The 12,128-nt window shown below is 49.2% G+C and overlaps 1 protein-coding gene across 1 annotated transcript in view; it reads left to right on the forward strand.

The window, feature by feature from the left end:
• COL4A2 (collagen type IV alpha 2 chain) overlaps positions 1 to 12,128 on the forward strand; it is a 730,687-nt gene that overhangs the window by 557,972 nt on the left and 160,587 nt on the right. Inside the window, exons 26-27 of the mRNA XM_069636740.1 lie at positions 8,974 to 9,027; positions 9,819 to 9,884. Coding sequence (XP_069492841.1) covers positions 8,974 to 9,027; positions 9,819 to 9,884 — 120 coding nt within the window. The remainder of the gene's footprint in view (positions 1 to 8,973; positions 9,028 to 9,818; positions 9,885 to 12,128) is intronic.

A 12,128-nucleotide genomic window follows, 5' to 3' on the forward strand; every position in this document is an offset into this window, starting at 1 on the left:
GCAAAACTCATTTCATCCAGGGGGCATATTTCAGGCTGAGGATCCCCTCTTCTGGCCTGGCTGAGTAGTTTAGGCACTTTATATATTTATAAAACACTCACTCATATACAAAGTGTTCTGCTGTCTCCCACATCCGCCACCTTGGTGACATTGAAAAATCGACATCTTGCCATTTTATCAAATGTAACCCAAACGTTTCTCAGTTTTTCCTCGTCGAGTCCAACGCAAACCTTCCTCGCTGTCCACACTGTCCGTGCAAGTTGCAATTTTCCACAATACAATAATTTCTTCATCTTCAAATGGACATCTAAAACTCATCTCCATTCCTTAAGTTCCATTAGTACCCAAGGTGGGTGTGTCCACGGGATACACGTAACGTGATTGGCTCGTTTCCGAGCCATACCACGGTGTAATCCCCTGGGCGCACCTACCTACCTGTGTTTGTTCCTGGCGGGGGGCGTGGCAGCCCCTTAGCCAATGAAGAGGCTCGAAACGGGGCAATCCCCGCTCTGAGCCTCCCCAAGGCTGGAGGCTGCCTTCGTCCCCTGCCGGGGACTCAGGAACGTTTTTTTTTCCTCAACCCAATCCCCTCCAAACTATCCCCTCTCCACCCTCCCAACCACACTTACCTTCTTTTTTCTTCTTTTCTCGGGAGCGAACGCGCTGGGAACAGTTCTGTTCCCGGCACGTCCACTTCCGATGGCCGCCATGGAAAGAGAAAACGGACTACGTTTTCCCTTTCCCGGCGGCCATTTCATTTGACTTTTTTTCTTTTTTTTTTCTCTGTTCCGAAACACGGCAGCGTTTCTGAACAGAAAAAAATGCTATTCATACTCCGATCTAACGGGCCGTGGTACTAATGGCTGTAAGCCCCTCGATGGTGGGCCAATACCGCCCACGGTAATGCCCCCGGGGCTTCGTTAAGGCCCTCACTATGTTTGGGCCTGTAACTGTGGCCCCAGGGGCATTACCTGGGGAGGTATTTGGCCCACTGTCTCGTGGCTTATTGCCACAATAGTGCCTCCTAATAACGTTCTGATCCAGAGTTAAAGTCCAGTTTCCTTGGAAACCTCATGGTGCCAACTCCTTTCTGAGTGGTTTACATACATCACCTCACTCACACTTAAAGGCTGCTTTGCACATCTTTGCTCATATGGCACACGCAAATGTGGTTGTCACCCCGATTTGAATTGCTCGGCTCTTTGTCACACCTATATTATCAGGTACATTGAAAGTGTGTTGTATCCCTTTAAAAGGTGCTTAGCCTAAAACACCCATCAACATTAACTAAGAAGCTCAACATCACTATAGCGATACGCTTTGCATACGGAAGTGGACATGGGGGTTAACGGCCTGCCAACCCGAGCCTAAGGAGCCCCAAGCAAAGTGCCCCCGAATGCAGGGGTTATTGCTATTAGCTCACTGCGTTTTCATCTGGTGCACAAACTTTTCTTTTTAAAGGAAATTGGTGGCGAGTGTTATGTTCCAGCCCTCGGCGTGCGCGCGCGAGGGCTGGCGGGGTTATGCTAGGCCGCACGGCCTGTGGTGCAGCTCCAGCGGGAGCATCAATGAAACACATGCACTCGTGTGGATGGTCTGCCCGGGAACTGCCTCCCGAGCGCGGGGGCTGGGCTTTTATTAGGCATGCCCTGCGTCACCGCATAGCGGTGACGCAGGGCGGAACATAACATTCCTCCTTTATTATAAAACAAACAAACATAACAATAACTTGCATCAACTGTGAGTTCAAACATCGGTTCACGCTCTTAACCAATAACTGCCCGGCCATTAATGTTCGTGGTCCAGGTACCTCAAACTACCACACATAGTCATTCAACTTGGCCGGCGGTCTCGTAGCAGATCTCAGACCGTATCGCCCTTCTCAGGGCCTGCACCCCCCCGGCTCCTGATCTGGCTCACCTTCACTGGTCAGGTCCTCGAGGCCGGGGGCCTCCAGCTGTTCCCAGGTTCCATCCATCGCTCCTGTCTCATCCGGGATGGACCTAGGCTCGTCTTCGCTGGGCTGAGCGTCCTCGTCTTCCAGGTGGCACTCACCGTCAGTCCACAGGTTGCGAGGCATCGCCTTGAACCACGACGAGTTCCTCGTCACTTGACGGTGTCCTCGGGTCACAGTCACCATGGTTCCGTGCCGATTGCTGACGGTCCATGGCAGTTCCTCGTATCTGGTGTCGAGTTTTGATTTGGTGGGGTTGCGTAGCATGACGACTTGGTCCCCCACCTGATGATTGGACGGCCTCGCTCTCCTCTTGCCACTCATGTGGGCGTTGGCACTCCTTCTCCTCATTTCCGTGCGTCCTTCATTGACCTCGTCCGGGGTCCTGCTTGGATGGTGCGGAATCGAGGATCTGATTACGGTGCCGAACATGAGATCCGCTGGCGGTATGCCGGTTGTGCTGTGGGGCGTAACCCGATAGTTCCGGAGGAACCGGTAGAGGTCGACCTTCCATGGGCTGGCGTTCGCCTTGGATACCCTTAGCACCTTGTTAATGGTTCTCATGAAGCGTTCTGCGTCCCCATTGGCCTGGGGCCATCTCGGCATGATGTGGTGATACTTTATATTAAGGTCCTGCAGATAGTTTTTGAATTCCTCCCCGGTGAACGGTGGCCCATTGTCACTTTTGATGGAGGTTGGTAGTCCGTGAGTTGCGAACATTTTTTCTATGGCTGGAATGACCACTTCCGCTGCTGTGGATTCGACTATTTCAACTTCCGGATATCGGGAGTGGTCATCAACGGCCACCAAAAGGTGGAGGCCTTCTCGTAGCTTGTAGAAGTCAATGCTGATGGCCTCCCACCGAGAGCGGCCGCGTTCCGCCGATAGAATTGGTTCCGGTTCTGGCGGGGCCCCCGTTATCTGACAGGCTAGGCACGTACTAATGAGTGTCTCGACCCGTTCCTCGATCTGGGGAAACCATACCCTGTGCCGTATGCGGGCTTTTGTCCTTGCCAACCCTTGGTGTCCTTCATGCGCTAGGGCCACTATCCTGTCTTGTATTCTGAGAGGGATTACGATGCGGTTTCCTCTTAGTATCAATCCGCCTTCTGTGATCGACAAGTCTTGCCGGACGGTAAACATGCCGGACAGAAACCCTTTTGCTTCCGCTGTTCTGTTGTGTGTGTGTCTTATGAAGGTTTTCCAGTCCCCTGAGATTATGGCATCTTTCACTAGGTTGCAACAAGGATCCTTGGTAGTTTCTGCTTCGATGTCTTCGATGCTCACCGCCTTTGGTCTCATTGCGCGAACCACTTGGCATATATGTTCCTCCGTCTCTTCGGCCACTTGGATCTCTTGTTGGGTTGCCGCTCGCGGATGCCTCGAGAGAAAATCCGCGGGGTTTCCACTGCCTGGTTGGTAGATGAGATCAAAGTCGTATTGCTGAAGATGTAGTAGCCATTTGGTGATCCGTGCCGGAGGGTGTGACGACATTCCCATGAAGATGGGTAGTAGGGGTTTGTGGTCAGTGACTGCTGTGAACCGCCACCCATATAAGTAAAGATGAAAGTGCCTGCACCCCCACAGCACGGCGATGGCCTCTTTCTCAATGTGGGAGTACCTCTGTTCGGTTTCCGTGAGGGCTCTCGAGGCGTAGGCTCTCGGTCTTTTCTCCCCTTCCCTCGTCACCTGCATTAGGATGGCTCCGAGCCCAACGGGGCTTGCATCCACAAACAGTTCTGTGGGCAGCTCGGTGTTGTAATACGCCATTTTGGTGTCGACGGACAGGGATTCTTTGATACTTTCAAACGAGTTTTTGGCACTTCTGCCCCCAGTCCCACTTGATGTTTGCTTTCGTCAGTTCCCGTAGTGGCTCAGATAGGGTGGCCAGGTTTCGAATGAACCTCCCGCAGTAGGTTGCCATACCTAGGAAACTGCGTACCTCTGTGGGGGTCATCGGTGGGCTTGCCGCCTGAATGTCTGCGACCTTCTTGGGATCAGGGGAGATGCCTGTGCTGCCAAACTTGTAACCAAAGAAGGTGATTTCCGATCTGAGGAACTCGCACTTCTCCCTGTGTATGGTCAGTCCAGCCTCTTGTAGTCTGCCCAGTAGGGTATGAAGCCTCTTGTCTGGGGCGTGAATCAGAATGTCGTCGCTCACGTTGAGGACCCCAGGGATGCCCCTGATGACCTCTTGGAAAGTTTGCTGGAATACCTCAGCAGCGGACGAGATCCCGAAGCTCAGGCGTTTGTATCTCCTCAACCCCATGCGTCGAGAATGTTGTGATGTAGCGCGAGTCTCTGTGGAGTTTGAGTTGGTGATACCCCGCCTTCAAGTCAACTTTCGAGAATACACAAGACCCTGTGAGGTCCGCCACGATTTCGTCGATCGTTGGGGTGATGTGGCGTTCTCGTTTGATGGCAGTGTTAGGGAGACGCATATCTATGCAAATCCGGACTTTTCCGGGCTGTTTAGGCTTTCGCGTGACGACCATCGGGGAGACCCATGGTGTGGGCCCTGTGACCGCCTCTATGATGCCAGCTTCCTCCAGAGCCTTGAGTTCCTGCTCCACTTGTTCTCTCATGTGGAAAGGTGTCCTCCGATGCCTTACGGCTTTCGGCTGTACTGTTTCGTCAATGTGCAGCCTGATGGTTTTGCCCTTCAAGCAGCCTATTCCATCTTGCAACTTGGGGTATTGACTCAACATTTTCTCCACCTCCTCGGCATCATCGATATGGCAGATGAATTTGACCACTCCCAGATCTTCTGCTGCATCCCCACTCAGGAGGCTTTCAATTCCTGCCTTCACGACATAGACTTTCGACCATAATCTGTTTTCGCCGTGCTCCAGCGTAGTGCGGAACCTGCCCATGACTGGTAGGGGCTTCCGGCTGCCGTATGCATACAACAGCGTGTCTTTGCTTTTCAGGTCTGGTTGAGGCTTTAGAGTCTGGAATATGCTTGTGGGCATAACATTCACCGAAGCGCCGGTGTCAATGGTCATGAGAATGCGCTGGTTTTGGACGGTGACAATGCACTTGCGCCTTCGGACAGATTTTCTTTGTGTTTCTTGACCTTGGCTTAATGCGGACACCAGGTATATCTTTCTTCCTTTCCTCTCGTTATCCTTACCGGGATCCTGCTGCCCTGTCGAGACATCATCCCCTTCTTCCTCCGTGGAAGAGTTGGCCACTGCGACCCTCCTTGCACTGGCTTGCTTCTTTTTCTTGGTCGCGTTCTTTTCTGGAAAGTTCTGTGGGGGCTGCGTGGAGGTGCCCGATGATCTGCAAACCTTTGCATAATGATCCTTCCTGCCGCAGGCGCCACAGGTGATGCCTTGTGCAGGACATTTGCGGCGGCCATGTCGTGGGCCACTCTGTGGGCCCAGGAATGCGCGGTTGCCACCTGTTCTGGCCATAGCCCCCACTGTATTCATCCCTCAAGGATTGTTTGTTGGTGATCTGGGCCACCATGGCTGTGTTGAGACCAGGTTGCAATATGTGTAGTGTGGCCTCCATGTTGGCCGCTCTGGTGTGGGCTAGTTCCCTTTGTCATCCAAGTTCAAGGATCCGTTGCAGGGGGATGGCTCTCTCGCTGAGTATTAGGCACCTTGGTTTTTCTGATTGTATGCCGTTAATGATCTGCCTCCTGATTTCCCTCTCAACATTTGTGAACTCGCAGGACATGGCCAATTTTCTCAACCGAGTGTGGTAGGCATCCAGGGTCTCGTCCGCTGCCTGTATGGTGGTGCAGAAAATGAAAGTCTCATAGTCCGGGTTCAGTTGAGGGAGAAAATGAGCCGTGAGGGCATCTTTTGCGCTTTGGTATGCATCTTGGCCATCGGCAACATTCAAGGAGTTGAAAATGCGCAGTACCTTGTCACCCACACTGAGTAGTAGGTGCGCCTTCATCTTCCTGGCCGACGTTACATCTTTGCACTCCATCGCCATCTCGAACTTCTGGATCAACAGCTGCCATCTGGGTCCACTCGAAGATGGGTCGGTAAAGGGGTCAAAATGCTGGACCAGTGTCGATGAACCTCCTTGTGTGCTAGGCTGTGGGGACGTCAGCGATAGGTTTGCCGCAATTCTGGACGGCGTGGTGGGCCCAGGGGTGGACATACCAGCCGCCATGTCGATGTGTACCTGGTCAGTGCTGGTGTGAGCTCTTCGGGCGACCACTAGCGCGGTGAAGTTGGGCCTTTCCTGGAAGTGCTGTGGTTTCCAACCACTGTGACGGAAAGTTCAGGTGCTGGTGCTCCCACATGGTTCTGATGCCACTTCGTGTTGGTGCCCCTAGTGTGGGAGGCCAGATGCCAGATGGCTCCACACTGCCCGGCCAGCAAGTAGAGGGCGAGTGATGATGAGAAGCAAAGACATTTTTTCTTTTTTTTGGGGTGGGGTGGGTCACGTGTGCGATCCCCCCCCCCACCGGGTGTCCAAAAATTTCGCCGCGATGGCTGCGGGCCATCTAGGCGCCGTGAACGCCGAGCGCGTGTTGATCTTCGTTCCACCTCGTCGCCATTGTTATGTTCCAGCCCTCGGCGTGCGCGCGCGAGGGCTGGCGGGGTTATGCTAGGCCGCACGGCCTGTGGCGCAGCTCCAGCGGGAGCATCAATGAAACACACGCACACGTGTGGATGGTCTGCCCCGGAACTGCCTCCAGAGCGCGGGGGCGGGGCTTTTATTAGGCACGCCCTGCGTCACCGCGTAGCGGGATGCAGGGCGGAACATAACAGCAAGGTGAATGCACAGACCTCATTTCTCTTAAATAAATCTCCAAAGAAGGCCACCAGAGAAAAGTGTAAAGGGAGCAAGTCTCTTTTCTATTCCCGGCAGCCATGCGGTAGGAGCGTGGGCAGAGGTTAGGGAGAGCAGTCAAGTACAGAAATGAGTTGGGGCTGCGGAGGATGTGTGGCACTCAGATGAGGGGTGAGGAGAGTAGTAGTGAAGTGGGGCGGGGGAATATGGTCCTGGAGCACTAGCCAGAGACATGAAAACATGTTGGACACCCAGGGAAGAGGCACATGTGGCCGAGAGAGCTCTGCGGATTCTGTCCACGTTCCCAACCATCTGATTGCCCTGATGCATTCCCCAGGAGCTAATATGCTAACACAGGTTGAGTGGGTCACTCACCAAGGACATACTCAAAGTCAAGATTTCCAGAATGTTCCATCCATGCAACTGTGATGAGAATTAGAAACATGTCTTCTAGTTGATATTTGGCTTTCATGGACCGTGTTCTCACTTCAAAAGGCCTCAAAAGTTACCAAGGCCTCACTACTAGTGCACAATGCTAGATGTAAACATTCATATATTGACCAGGGCGCCGGTATCCTTCACAGATGCCTAGGGCCCCGTTTGCCAAGAATAATGGGAACAAATGTTGGCACAGGACCAACAGCCACAGCTGGGAAAGAGGTCATGCTGGGCTTTAGAATTCAGCCAGTTACATTATACGTCTTCATTTTATTTCTCTGATGACTTTTAAGGCAACTAAGGGTCTATCCAGAAAAGGCGAGCTTGTTCCTAAAAGCACACACACACACAGACTGAAGATGCCTAATTTACACAGAAGTAAAATGCACCCAACTACATCAAGGAAAAAGAAGTGCAACTTTCTTGAAGGTCCCCTAACATTTGTCACTCGACCCTAGCAATGGATCAGGGCAATTTGATGAATTCCAATATATTTCATTTTGTGGCACCGGTGCTTTTTAACCCTGTGTTAACCACACCTCTAAAGCAGCTGAGTGACTTTTTGGGGTGCAAGCTTTTCTTTGGTGCAATGGTCCTATCCAGTTAGCCAGACGCTGTTTTCCATTACTGGTCCGCATTGGAGTAGAAGCGAATATGTTTTTGGGGTTCATGCTGAAGGTAATTACGGTAATGGTCAGTGGTAATCTGAGGGCCCTCGCTAACTTATATATTTATTTATTTGAATTTCTTATAACGTGCCACTCGCCCTCAGACCTCAGTGCGCACAAGGAATACTGCCGGTACAGCATTTATGGATGCAGAGCTACTAATATGCGCCCGCCGATATTTCAGTAATCTTCGCCCATTAGTTTAATATTCTGTCATCCGAACCGATAGGATTGGTATAATTAGGATTGCGAGACAAGATCAAACATCAATGGAGGAATACTATTGGAGAGAGTGATTTGCTAATCCCATATCCTCATGTTCCAAATGGCCTTTGTATTCAAGGCTAGCGCATCCTTGAGAACTGCCTGTCTTGGGCTGATAAAGCTATGTATGAAATGATGCTGCCCTATAAGAACCAGGCGATTTTCTGGAGCCAAACGCATGCTTTTCATCTAATTTGCATACCCACCATGCATTGCTCACTGGCTCTGAGCTGGAAGCGAACTTCCAGAGATGGCTACAGGGTGGCTCTGTGACAAGTTTAGCTGGGTACCTGAAAAGGTCTATGGTGAAATCACATTTTATATAAAAGGGTTTTTTCACGTTTTTTTTTAAACCCACCATCACATTGATGGTGGTAGATATGTTTGTTTACCTCTTCCAATATATTATGCACAGTTTTGCTGTGGGTTATGCAACTAGTGACCGTTTTGTATACTGACCAGAAAGGTCATCATTGACCCTCCTCTTATTTATATTGCAAAGGGGTTAGGGGGGTCCCCATGCAGTTATGTTCCTCATTTAGTGAAATTAAGCTGTTGCCCTTGCATTTACTACCAGAAAAGAACCTCTATAACCCTAATAATCAGGTGTCATTTATTGCCGGTATTCTCACTTTACTATTTCTTGTACAGAAAAGCACCTCAATTTCCAGAGTGCCCCTTGTTGCAACAAATGCGAGGAAAAGACGGCGGTCCAAACAAAGTCAATAATTAAAATGAAGATAATACGGATAGGCGTCTATTATTTTAAAAAAATTGGAGAAAATGAGACAGCAGGGTTATGGGCTGGCATCAGTGATGGCCTTTGGCTAGTAGGCTGCTATTGGAAAATGTCTTGTTGATTGATACTTTCCTGTTTATTACCAATAGGTGACCCAAGCTGTCCGGAAAATGATGACCAGCAGAATATCATACTCGGACCAGGTACAGTGAATATTCAGACATTTTATATTTCACACTGATAAGCCATACTATTGCGTGTTCTGCACTAGGGTGGTGATCACTGTTCACAATTGCCATTAATGGGGCTAGTCACGGCCCTATTGCATTGAGGCCTACGATGGTCACTCTGACCCTCAGGCAAACATTTCATATAACGCTGATCATTTCGTGAAGCGAAAATCCATCCATTGTGCTGATACGAATATTTAATAGCCGTGAACGTTTATTGTCTCCAGTCAATTGACGTAATATGCCTGAGATATCCGAGTCGAAAGCACGCCCGCAAAAGTGCATGGCTTCCTGTTCGTTCTCACCCCACATTAAAGACACAGTAAAAAGATCTCACGTAATATAACCTCAGGGTCCAATAGCCAAGCAGGACCATAATGGCTCCCTCCGTGACCGTGAGTGAACAAAGTGAGTAAATCTACAAAACTGAAGTGTCCTTCGATCCTAGTTGTTTTGATATAGTTTCCTATTAAACCAAAGACTTGATGTAAATGTGCCCACATTTTGATTTGACTGAAAAAATCAGAAGCAAGAAGGCGAACGGTGTTCCGAGTCCAGTTTTATCCAATTCCAAGAAGAAAATCTGCGTCCGTGGAAGCAATCAAAATGTAAGGTGTGATCACTCTGCAAAAACAAAACAGCACATAATTCAATCAACTAAGTCATTGTCAATGGTTATTTTGACTGAAAATATGTACGCTACAGCGATTTCTGTTTTACCTGATAGCAAGCACGTATCTAAGATTTTTGAATTACCTCTGCAGGCTCCGATTGTTGGCAAGAAGCACCTCGTGGGCCTCCCGGAAGGAAAGGATTACCAGGAACCAGAGGTAACGTAACTTAGTGTGCATGGTGGGAAGATAAGTGTGTAGCTTGATAGATGGTTTGGGATTTATCTGATTGTACAAATGCGGAATTTGCCGCAAAGTCTTTAGAGTTAACTTGGAGGTTGGGACTAGTGTATTATCTGGTGAACCTACCTCAAGTGGCACCGCTGAAGGACTTTACCCTTTAAGAGTTTAGAGGCCATCAATTTTGAGCCAACCTCTGATTTTAACCATTCAAATTACAGACAGCGATTAATGCTTCACGGTCACATAAGCTGTGAGTAGATATCACGTTACCGTTTGGGAAGACGTGCTGTAGCCATTCCTTGTGGACGCTGTGCCTGGACCATTGTCGCTAGGTATGGCGAATTAACCCACACTGTCCACTGGGCACAGCGAACATACCCACAGTGCCCATTGGCCACGCCCTTCCACCCTGCTCCAGGCAAAGCCCACACACCCACAGCGCCCACTAGGAATGGCCTGTGGCCATGCCATGTCGAATGTGTGCCCCATCTATTGTATTGTATTTATTGAATGTATATAGCGCTTTCACGCCAAAAGCACGGGTACAAAAATAGTAAAGATTTACAGTAGCACAATCAAAGGAACAATGCAAACCAAATAAAAACAGCAGAAAAACAGGAAAAGAACAATGTTCAATTATTAGAGAGAAGAGATGAGCTTTTAGATTCGGTTGAAAGATCTGAAGAGAGAGAGAAGAACAAATAGAAAGATGCAGAGAGTTCCAGTGTTGAGGCACAAGAAGAGAAAAAGACTGGGAATGAGAGGATACACATGGAGGTTTAGGAACAGAAAAAAGAAAAATATTCTGGGAACAGACAGTCCAGAGATAATGAGATAAGTGAGGAAGGTGCGAGGCCATGGATACACTTGAAGACAATTGAAAGAAAATGATAAAGGAGGCGATATTCAAAAGGAATAAGCCATATAGAAAGAAGGGAAGGTCTAATCGAGTACAGCAGGCTAAGAGAAAAAATGAGACGAACAGAAGAAGAACAGAGGCAGGACGACCCAGGAGGGCAGAGCAATAGTGAAGGCAAGAGAAAACCAAACAGGAAAGAAAGAGCTTAGTAGCATGGAAAGACAGATAAGGTTGAGTACAACTAATGTTGAACAGAGCGCAGCGGCAAGATCAAGCAGTAGAAGAAATGTCCTGGCAAATGGAACCTATCAACAGTGCCCTATGTGCATGTTCTACTGTTAGGCCCAATGGACACTGTGCCCGGGAGATGGCCTCCAGCAATGAGCTGGGCACAGCGAACCCACATTCAAATTTCTCGATCGAGTTTGATATCAATTGATATAGGGTTTGTTTTCACTGCATTGCTACCCAATCTGCCTCTGGGAAATAAATGGGGGCATGTTTTATTTGGCCCCTCTTGTAACTTTCCTCCCCTGAACGTTACTTCACAATACTTCCCAAACACAATCTGAGTGGATTAGTGCATGTTGTAGTAGTATACACCTGCCTAAGCATTAATACCTCAAATGTATATCTCAAGGCAAAGAGGCTCACAGGTCCCAGGCTGGCAGCACTGTTCAAATAGCTTTAGGAATGTATCAATCAATCTTATTTTGATTTTTATTGCCACCCTAGTGGGCATAACCGTGCACTACTGAATAGTCCAACTCTACACATACACTCTAGGCTTATCTTCACAAGACCTCACCAGTTGGCGAAGATCTTTATAACAACACGCATGACCTCATTTTATTTGTGTAAATTGAGCCCATTTCATTTCATCAGGGCCTTAGTCTTCATCTTGCGCTATCCATGAAGCCTTGTGCGGCCCAGGACGGGCTTTTAAGGAAAGTGCATTATGTTAACGTACAGCCTAGAACCAGTCAACAGTAGTTTGTATCTTTATTTATTTATTTTATTTATTCAGTGTTTATAATGAGCCTACACACAATGTGTTTCAAGGCGCAACAAGGCAGGGGGGCAGGGATGACAAGACAAAAAAACGGTCTTACTAGGCCTTGTGACATTCGGATTGTGCAAGTACAGTAACAAGACATACGGGGGGAGGGTAGAGAGGGAAGTGCTGGTCAGGGTGGAAGGGCTCAAGGGTTAAGCGAGTGCCAGGGGAAGGCTAGTGGACAGGTCCACGGGAACGCAGAGAGACCAGGGGAAAAGAGGTCCATGAGCTAAGTGCGAGGAGCTGGGCTGGAAGGGCTCAAGGGGTGCAAGTGCAGAGTGGGGGTGTGTGGTTAGAGAAGACC

The sequence above is a fragment of the Ambystoma mexicanum genome, chromosome 7p (assembly GCF_040938575.1).
Source record: "Ambystoma mexicanum isolate Mex_15411 chromosome 7p, UKY_AmexF1_1, whole genome shotgun sequence".
NCBI lineage: Eukaryota > Metazoa > Chordata > Amphibia > Caudata > Ambystomatidae > Ambystoma > Ambystoma mexicanum.